Source organism: Triplophysa rosa, linkage group LG8, assembly GCF_024868665.1.
Source record: "Triplophysa rosa linkage group LG8, Trosa_1v2, whole genome shotgun sequence".
In the NCBI taxonomy this organism is placed as follows: Eukaryota; Metazoa; Chordata; class Actinopteri; order Cypriniformes; family Nemacheilidae; genus Triplophysa; species Triplophysa rosa.
The window spans coordinates 14359583-14370320 of NC_079897.1; the positions used below are offsets into that span (position 1 = coordinate 14359583).

General features: G+C 44.0%; 1 protein-coding gene across 1 annotated transcript in view; it reads left to right on the top strand.

Annotated features, from left to right (window-relative positions):
- Positions 1 to 5624, top strand: part of LOC130558368 (zinc finger protein 260-like) — a 30611-nt gene extending 24987 nt beyond the window's left edge. Inside the window, exons 3-5 of the mRNA XM_057340738.1 lie at positions 684 to 1395; positions 1514 to 1566; positions 3537 to 5624. Coding sequence (XP_057196721.1) covers positions 684 to 1395; positions 1514 to 1566; positions 3537 to 4876 — 2105 coding nt within the window. The 3' untranslated portion in view covers positions 4877 to 5624. The remainder of the gene's footprint in view (positions 1 to 683; positions 1396 to 1513; positions 1567 to 3536) is intronic.
- Positions 5625 to 10738: the final 5114 nt, after the last annotated feature.

Sequence of the window (10738 nt, forward strand, 5' to 3'; positions counted from 1 at the left end):
GTGAAATGAAAAAAGTCATGAAAAAGTTTCTCTAGTCTGGCAGTGATCGTTTTTCTAGACGGAACAGTAAACTCGGGCTGTACAAATTCCATAAGATTTTTAAAACCATCTCCTTCGACAAAGCTGATAGGAAGCATATCCTTAGCGATCATCTTAGTAATTAGAGCCGTTATTTGCTCCACCCGTCTGGCATCCAAATTGGTTGGTCTGACCATAAAACTAGCAACTGATTGCTGACCTGTGGATGGACCTGCTGGGTGCTTCGCCCTCAAATGAGTGTGCATAGTTGTTGATCCATGATAAGCCAGCTTTGCATTGCAGAGTTTGCACTGCACTTTATTCTCATTAATTTTAGTAAATGACCCCCACACAGAACTCATTTTTGACACCGTCTCAATTTACCGTATCCGTTATGCCACGCGGGTCAACAATGTGCGTAACTACGTTAGCTATTGTTGTGAGAAAATATTTTCCTCTATTGTCTCTTGATAGACAGTTTTAGGTGCGTCGTTATTGGCAGCGCCACCCTTTGGTTACATGAACGCGTTACGCGTAAAAACACGGCGATTTTTTTTTTAGGTCGCACACACTATTCGAAATTCTATAAATTAAATAAACTAATCGAATATTCGAAATTCGTGACTCATCCCTATTAAATACATAGTTCTTTTGATGTATTTCAGATTTGTTGAAGGATGAAAGTGATGAACTGAATGAAGTGAAGAAGAAACATCAGTGTCAGAAACCTCTGAATCTTGAAATACTAGAAATGGCTTCTAGTGGTTTGCAGAAACACAAGATTTTCTTTCCAAAAAGAAAGCAAAAAACAGAAGCAAACACGTCTTTCAACTGTCCACAGTGTGGAAAGTGTGTCAAATGCAAATCAACGCTCGACTGTCACATGAAAATTCACACTGGAGATCGCCCTTACAGATGTCTTCATTGTGGAAAGAGTTTTAGACTGAAAAGTTATCTTGAAGCACATATGAGAATTCACACTGGGGAGTGCCCATTCACATGTCCTCAGTGTGGAAAGAGTTTTAAGCATAAACATCATCTTGAGAAGCACACGAGAATTCACACTGGAGAGCGCCCATACACATGTCCTCAGTGTGGAAAGAGTTTCATACACAAACAGAATCTTGTGGTGCACATAAAAACTCACACTGGAGAGCAGACATACTCATGTCCTCGGTGTGAAAAGAGTTTTACACGAAAATCAAGTCTTCACGGGCACATGAGGATTCACACTGGAGAGCGCCCATACACATGTCCCCAGTGTGGAAAGAGTTTCACACAGAAATCAGGTCTTGACAGTCACATGAGAATTCACACTGGAGAGCGCCCATACACATGTCCTCATTGTGGAAAGAGTTTCAAATCTGAGAATAGACAGTGTGATCACGACACGACACGAAGCGGAGATGTAGTGATATAGATCCGACTGTTTACTTTCATTTAAGACACAACGGACTGGTTTCATGTGTTTTTGACATAACCTTGTATTTCACAGTATAGAAGACGAGGAAAAAGACACAATAGAGAACTTGCTTGTAGCTTTGGGCTGTTTGAAAACTGGCATCTGTGGCGCGCACTTCAAGTGAGAAATCGATAGAAATTTTAAATGGGCAAGCGTTTTAAAACGCGTAGAAATAATCATATTTTGTGATGACGAACAACGGCAAAGACTGTAAAAGAGATTTGCGGTTACATGCTTTGCGTGACTTAAGCTGCACGTGAGGACAGGTGCGCGCAGCCAAGACTCGTGGACTGCATATATGCTTTCGAAACACTGTTGGCTGCAGAAGTTTGATGTTATGTGCGTCGAAGTTGGATACACGTTGCATTTATGGAGGCCCCACCTCAAAGCCTGAGGCCCTAGGCAACTGCCTGCTCTGCCTATAGATGGCAGGCATTGACGTCACTTTCCCACGTGAGCATGTTGGGACACGCCCTGTGACACGCTCACCTGGTTGGCACAACACCCAGCAAAATGGCTGAGGAGAATAGGAGAAACAAAAACCGGGACTAAAACACTCAATTATTTGCTGAAATTACAAGCAGCTGGACTCGACGGTGATCCTTACGACTTACATAGGAATCAGGTGTTCCTGGAAACTGAAATGTTGAAATGAAATTGCGTTTCCTGATATTGTAAGCAGTCATTTTACTGAGTGTTTTGCCACCCAGGAGGGCACGCTCCGGCGTGCTCATGTGGTGTTCACGTGGTAAAGTGACGACACGTCCATACCCTCTAGCGCCGGTGTCATTATCTGAGCTGCCTGTCACGCGCCTGAGTTACATCGACCAATGATAAATAAACAATGTAATATTAAATACTAGGGATGGGCATTTAAAGCAAAAATAATATTCGAAGATCAATGAGAACTATTCGAAAATTATTCAAAATTCGCACCCCTCCCCCACATGCACGCATGTACAGTATTACATACACATAAACGGAGAGAGAGACCATTTATGCTTTAAATCCGTATGACGACACACTGCTTTATTTATTATGGAATAGGCAATCTTTCATCAAGCCATACATTAAGATAACGTGCTGAAACATTAATATATAATTAACAACCGTATGACGGCACTTATTAACAGTACGTCAATCACCATCAACCGCTCATAATGCTAGGACATTTCCTTGTAAAATATGAACATGCACATTTATAACTAAAAAAGCATTGTGATTGATCCAGGAAAATATATTAAAGCCATAAAGGTTTTAGACCAGACTTAAAATGCGTTAAAACATATTTACCTAATGACGGCATTTATTAACAGTCCGGAACGATTTAATAAATTAACAGCTCAAAAGGCTTCCATTTCTAACGGAGGTTAGTGAAATGAAAAAAGTCATGAAAAAGTTTCTCTAGTCTGGCAGTGATCGTTTTTCTAGACGGAACAGTAAACTCGGGCTGTACAAATTCCATAAGATTTTTAAAACCATCTCCTTCGACAAAGCTGATAGGAAGCATATCCTTAGCGATCATCTTAGTAATTAGAGCCGTTATTTGCTCCACCCGTCTGGCATCCAAATTGGTTGGTCTGACCATAAAACTAGCAACTGATTGCTGACCTGTGGATGGACCTGCTGGGTGCTTCGCCCTCAAATGAGTGTGCATAGTTGTTGATCCATGATAAGCCAGCTTTGCATTGCAGAGTTTGCACTGCACTTTATTCTCATTAATTTTAGTAAATGACCCCCACACAGAACTCATTTTTGACACCGTCTCAATTTACCGTATCCGTTATGCCACGCGGGTCAACAATGTGCGTAACTACGTTAGCTATTGTTGTGAGAAAATATTTTCCTCTATTGTCTCTTGATAGACAGTTTTAGGTGCGTCGTTATTGGCAGCGCCACCCTTTGGTTACATGAACGCGTTACGCGTAAAAACACGGCGATTTTTTTTTTAGGTCGCACACACTATTCGAAATTCTATAAATTAAATAAACTAATCGAATATTCGAAATTCGTGACTCATCCCTATTAAATACATAGTTCTTTTGATGTATTTCAGATTTGTTGAAGGATGAAAGTGATGAACTGAATGAAGTGAAGAAGAAACATCAGTGTCAGAAACCTCTGAATCTTGAAATACTAGAAATGGCTTCTAGTGGTTTGCAGAAACACAAGATTTTCTTTCCAAAAAGAAAGCAAAAAACAGAAGCAAACACGTCTTTCAACTGTCCACAGTGTGGAAAGTGTGTCAAATGCAAATCAACGCTCGACTGTCACATGAAAATTCACACTGGAGATCGCCCTTACAGATGTCTTCATTGTGGAAAGAGTTTTAGACTGAAAAGTTATCTTGAAGCACATATGAGAATTCACACTGGGGAGTGCCCATTCACATGTCCTCAGTGTGGAAAGAGTTTTAAGCATAAACATCATCTTGAGAAGCACACGAGAATTCACACTGGAGAGCGCCCATACACATGTCCTCAGTGTGGAAAGAGTTTCATACACAAACAGAATCTTGTGGTGCACATAAAAACTCACACTGGAGAGCAGACATACTCATGTCCTCGGTGTGAAAAGAGTTTTACACGAAAATCAAGTCTTCACGGGCACATGAGGATTCACACTGGAGAGCGCCCATACACATGTCCCCAGTGTGGAAAGAGTTTCACACAGAAATCAGGTCTTGACAGTCACATGAGAATTCACACTGGAGAGCGCCCATACACATGTCCTCATTGTGGAAAGAGTTTCAAACACAAACAGAGTCTTAAGGTACACATGAGAATTCACACTGGAGAGCGCCCATACACATGTCCCCAGTGTGGAAAGAGTTTCACACAGAAATCAAGTCTTGAGGTGCACATGAGAATTCACACTGAAGAGCGCCCATACACATGTCCCCAGTGTGGAAAGAGTTTCAAACACAATCAGAATCTTAAGGTACACATGACAATTCACACTGGAAAGCGCCCATACACATGTCCTCAGTGTGGAAAGAGTTTCAAACACAAACAGAATCTTAAGGTACACATGAGAATTCACACTGGAGAGTGCCCATACACATGTCCTCAGTGTGGAAAGAGTTTCAACCACAAACACAATTTTGAGGCGCACATGAGAATTCACACTGGAGAGCGCCCATACACATGTCCTCAGTGTGGAAAGAGTTTCAAACACAAACAGCATCTTGGGGTGCATGTGAGAATTCACACTGTGGAGCATCCATATTTATGTCTTCAGTGTGGAAAGGGATTTGTACAGAAATCAAGTCTTGAAGCACATATGAGAATTCAAACTGGAGCGCGCCTATACACATGTCATCAGTGTGGAAAGACTTTTAAACATAAACATCATCTTGAGAGGTACACAAGAACCCACGCTGGAGAAAGCCCATAAGCATGTTGGAAAGGGATTCCAACAGGCACTGTCAAAGAGACGCTGTGACCAGAGACTTTTATTATGACATTTATTATGAACTGAATCCTGCACTACATCACATATACACTTATTACATACATTTCTGTTTATGTGCAAAAAAACATCAATTAACGTAGAACTGTTAATAATTCCATGTGAGTATGCCTATGTCTTTTGATGATGTGTTGTTCTACTAATACAAGTGTACAAATCAATGTTGACAAAATGGTTTATTTTTATGCTACATTCAGCTTACGAGACAAAGACACATGTTTATGCAATGCTAAGACACAACTGTTTGTTGCTTTTATTTCTTGAATTATCTTGAATTCAAATGACTCCTTTTCCGGTTTTGTTGGTTTAGTCCTATTAAAGGGATAGTTCAACCAAAAGTGAAAATTTTGTCGTCATTGTATGAATGTCTTTGTTCTGCTGAACTCAAGGGAAGATATTTGGAATAATGTCAGGAACCAAACACAACTCATCCCCCATTTACTGCCCTAGTAGGAAAAATAAAAACTTTTGTACTATAATACTATTGGTATTAAAGGGGGATGAGATCTGATCAATGGGGGATGAGATCTGTTTTGTTACTAGCTAGTCCTATACGTACCTGTGCAGTTTGAAGACAGCGCCACCTAGCATTCATAAGATATCATTTTTTTATTAAATTGATTATAACTCTTAAACGCTTTGTCTGAATTCATTTTCTGATGGTCATTGTTTCTCCAGGTCCTTGCCAGTTCCAGTGAGGTCTCATTTGTCATTTTTTTGAACATTCGTTTTATAATTCCCCTTCAGTCGGTCTCGACGTTGTGTTGAGAGACAGGGGTTTGATCTTGAGAACCTATCATCTCCGAGAGGAATTTTAAAATGCCAATGGGCTTGGCGAATGGCACATGCATGCCAATCCCCACCCCGTACATACGGGTATAAAAGGGGAATGGTGGCGGCCATTCACTCATCCTTTGTTCTTCGGAACCTGCGTGGCTTATGACAAGCATTATCTCTTTGAGATTCTTCGATTTGTCGACGACTTCTACTACTGGATTTACGAACGCAGAGCAGCAGACTTCTCCCTCCTCAGGGCTTGACATTAAGCATTGTCAAGGGGTTGTCCTTCGGACAAGTAAATTTGTCATTCACTTGTCCGAGTACAAAAATTACTTGTCCAAAGATAAAAAAATATATATTTCATTTGAATTATAATATAATCAATATAATTGTTTCGGATTTAGATTGGTCAAGTTTGCTTCTAATAACTAGTGTTCTCTGTGGCCGCCTGAATTTGGTTATAGCCCTTCTCTCCGTGACTGCTATAAAACAAAGGCAAGCAGTAATTATTATTAGTGTTAAGGCTGTAAGTTAACTTCTTTTGCATATAGCACTGGTACTAGAGAGGTTTAAAGTTTGGTAGCACTGGCAGAAATGTGCAAGTGTAGTTGATTATGAATAGGCAGATAACTGCAAAAGACATACATGTTACATACAGATGGATAAATTAGGGCCATATCATTTTTAGATTACCTAAAGTTGTTTTAATATTTCTAAGTTCTTAGTTTTTCTTTTTTACTATACAATAGTTGTATATTTGTCCACATAAATTACTGTAGGATACTATAGTATTTACTATAGTAAACTGCAGTAAAATTCTTACTATATTGTTTTTGAACTTTACTATAGTATACAGTGTTTATCAATTTACTACAAGGGCACTTCAATTTTCAATAGTACACTACAGTATTTTTTGTCTGAGTGTTCAATTTAACGGGACTTTTATTTTGACGGGTCTTCGGGAAGACGCTTGTTTGCAGATAGCTTCACTCAAACAGTAAAACGATCGTAAAATAAACTCTCAGAGTTTTTGTGTTCATATCAGTGCAGACGCAGATAAATCCTTGACTATCACACGTGTTGTATGTTAAACTGCACACAGGCCATATGACGTTTAAATAACAGGATTCCGCGTCCCACACAACAGGATTCCGCGTCCCCCATTGTCACACACAAACAAGCACAACCGTGACAAACACGTAGCTCTGTCTATTGCACATGTTCTTATTATTCTACATATATGTTGCACTGTTTTTTTTTTTATTCTCTCTCACTTTCCCCTACAAAACATTCACTTGTCCCGGACAAGCATTAATGTCGAGCCCTGCCCTCCTGATAGCGGACTTCCCCTGGGCGTCTCGGCAGCGAGCTACAGACCTAAAAGAGCAAATTTCTCACAGTTTGCGAGCATGTCTCGCAGCTTTGTCCTTGGGTGTGACAGACTAATCCTTGAGTCAGACGGGCATGACACCTGTGTCACATGCTTGGGGGTCAAGCATGTTGAGTCAGGATTTGTCGATCCGGCATGTTCCGTTTGCGAGAACATGGCGATCAAGGTCTTGCGGTCACGGCTGGCTACATTCTTTGTGAGCGCTGCCGCCACCCCGTCTGCTTCCCAGGCGAGTTCGACTGCCGCTTCAAAAGCCACGCACCGCCCTGGTACCATTCTTCCTGGAAGTGCATGAGGAGCTCACTAAGTCCTGGAATGCACCGTTCTCGGCGCGTTCCCGGCTAGCGGGCTCGGTGGCTGTTACTTCCCTGGATGGTGAGGCGGACAAAGGCTATGTCAACATTCCCCAGGTGGAGCTTGCAGTCGCGGTGCACCTGTGCCCGCAGACAGCTGCCACCTGGAGGGGTTGACCTAGACTTCCGTCCAAGGCTTGTAAGCTTTCTTCGACACTCGGACAGGCTGCTTTTGCCCTCCACGCTATGGCGGTCCTTCAGGTTTTTCAGGCTAAAGCCCTGAAAGACCTGGATGATGGGAAGGCCGACCCAACTCGCATGAGCGAGTTACGCATGGCCACTGACCTCGCGCTCCGGGCGACGAAGGCCACAGCACGTGCCTTGGGTCGGTCGATGTCCACACTTGTGGTCCAAGAGAGGCATCTGTGGCTCAATCTTGCGCAGATGGGCGACACCCCGAAGGCCCGCCTTCTGCATGCGCCCATCTCGCAAGCTGGGCTGTTTGGTGACACGGTGGAGGATGTGTCACAACAATTCTCCGCGGTGCAGAAGCAGGCTGAGGCGATCAAGCAGATCCTGCCGCGCCGCGACCTGGCCACCTATCGGTCGTCACGGTCCCTAGCACCCCCGCGGAGGAAGGCATCTGTCCCCTGTCAGCAGGCTGCTAAGAAAACCTCTAAACGGCCCTGACGGGAAGAACCCAGGGAGTCCAACATCGGGCCCGACCCCAGCCATACCAGCACCCACGGGTCTGAGAGGGACGCTGCCTGCTTAGCAGTGCCCGGCGCCCACATTCTCACAGAAAGAGGGTTTCTCCCTGGGTTTTCTCTCTCCACAGTAGTGTTGTCACGATACTGGAATTTCTAACTTCAATTCAATACCTAAAAAAATATCGATATTTGATACCATTTTCGATACCACGGGGAATAAACTGCCATAGCAATAAGGCCCTAATAAGCAATAGCAATATAGGCCTTTTTAGTTGAAGTTAAATTGAACAAGACTAGACAATGAGGTATATATTTTTACATTATTTATTAATTGTTAATCTAATGTCAATTTTACGAATACATTTACTATTTAAAATCCAAGTTGTATTTGTCAGTATTAATGGACCAGACCCTGTTGAAAAAACCAGCCTATGCTGGTTTGGTATGTTTTGATGCTGGTTTGCTGGTTTGTGCTGGTTTAAACTGTTCATGTGCTGGTTTAAGATGGTCATATGCTGATTTAAGATGGTTCTTAGCTGGTTTAAGATCAAACCAGCATCGATTAAAACATACCTTACCCAGCATATACTGGATTTTTCAACAGGGGAGCTTACATAAATAGTTGTATTTTTAAACTAACATTTAAAAGAGATTAATAAATACTTGAACAAATGTATTGCTCATTCATTGTTCGTTAATGTTAGTTAATAGCCTACATTTTTATTTGGCTAAATTGGCTTTTATTCACATAGGCCCATACTGTAATCATTGATCAGCGCACATATACAGTAGACAGAAACGCAAACTTAAACGCAAAAACTGTTGCAGAGACTCCGCACTGGACATCTTTCTAACATTAACAACTTTTAACCGGAGCGAATGAGACGAGTGGATGAAATCATTGAACAGCGCACATACATAGAGCGCTATGGTAAACACTGAAGTGGACTTGCCAACCAAGTCTTCAAAGAAAACATGGAGACAGAGCTGGCAGACCATATAAAGGCACTAGCAGCAATGTTTCATGGCATAAGTGCCATGAAATGCCGTGAGCTGGCTTTTGAGTATGCACGAAGAAATGGCATTGATATCCCTGCCAGCTGGATCAGAGAGAAAAACGTCTCGGTTACGTTTGTAACCTCGGTTCCCTGATCTAGGGAACGAGACGTTGTGTCGAACCGACAGATGGGGTTCGTCCCTGAGAACCAATCGTTTCCGACTGCTTAGAAAAGGCCAATGAAAATTGGCAAATTAAATTTGCATGCCGGACTCCGCCCCGGACATCCGGGTATAAAAGGGAGACGGCGTGCATCATTCATTCACCTTAGTTCTGAGGAGCCTGAGACCTCTCACGACTGCTGCAGAGGACAGCACGTGTTGTGGCAAGAGGACACAACGTCTCGTTCCCTCCATCAGGGAACCGAGGTTACAAACGTAACCGAGACGTTCCCTTTCTGTCGGTCTCTCGACGTTGTGTCGAACCGACAGATGGGGTTCCAATGGAAAATGCCATAACACTGTGCCCTGTCACAACCTCAACGAAGCGACAGTGACAGGCCTGGGCGTGTCAGCCGACGCTACCGCGAATTGTAACCTACCAGTGGGTAGGTAGGGGGTCCCAGAGCTTTCAAAAAGGTGGGAAGGCCCCTACCTTCGGCCTCACAGGCGGCGGCCTTGTTTCTCTAACAGCGAGAAGCCACCCGGAACCGTAAGGCACTGGGTAAGCGCTACTTCCTCAAGTGGGGGATGCGCTACAGAGACCACTTCCTACCGCAGGGAGGAGAATAGTGGAGATACCAAAATGGTCTCACCGATGGGGAAGAACTCATGGGAAGAAGTGCGGCTGAAGAGAAAACCGCGAGGTGGAGGTCCACCCGGGGAGGTCATGGGTTACCAAGGTGGGAACCAACATGAGGATACATCAGACGGAACCGCCCTACTGGGGAGTTGCAACGTCTGGTAGCACTAGGTCCGGTTAGAGCTATGCAGTGAATAACTCAGGTAACCCCGGCCTAAGGGGCAGGGCTGCTCTGCCCAGCCCGCCCCAGGGGGTGCTTGCTTAGTGATGGATAGAGTGCCTGTTCTTCGCCCAGTGGGGAAAGAATGGAGGCTAATCGGTATACTGACCCACTCGAGAGAGGGGGTAAAGAACCGAACAGGCGTACACCCTACCAGTTGCCGGTCCTACATGTGGCCATGCAGGACACGGGCTGACACCGGCTCTACGCGGAGGTTATAAAACCTCGCGAAGGTGTTGGGTGTAGCCCAACCCGCAGCTCTGCAAATGTCTGCGAGAGAAGCCCCCCCGTGCCAAGGCCCAAGAGGAGGCAACACCCCGGGTGGAGTGGGCCCTCACTCCTAGGGGGCACGGGACATTAAGGGATTGGTAAGCTGCCTTGACAGCGTCCACAATCCAGTGGGCCAACCTCTGCTTGGAGACAGCTCTCCCCTGTTGCTGACCTCCGAAACAGACAAAGAGCTGATCCGAGCTCCTGAAGCTCTGTGTGCGGTCTAAGTAGAGGCGCAGCGCGCGTACTGGACACAACACGGACGGGGTTGGGTCTTCCTCCCCAGTGGGGAGGCCTGTAAGTTCACCACCTGGTCCCGAAAGGGA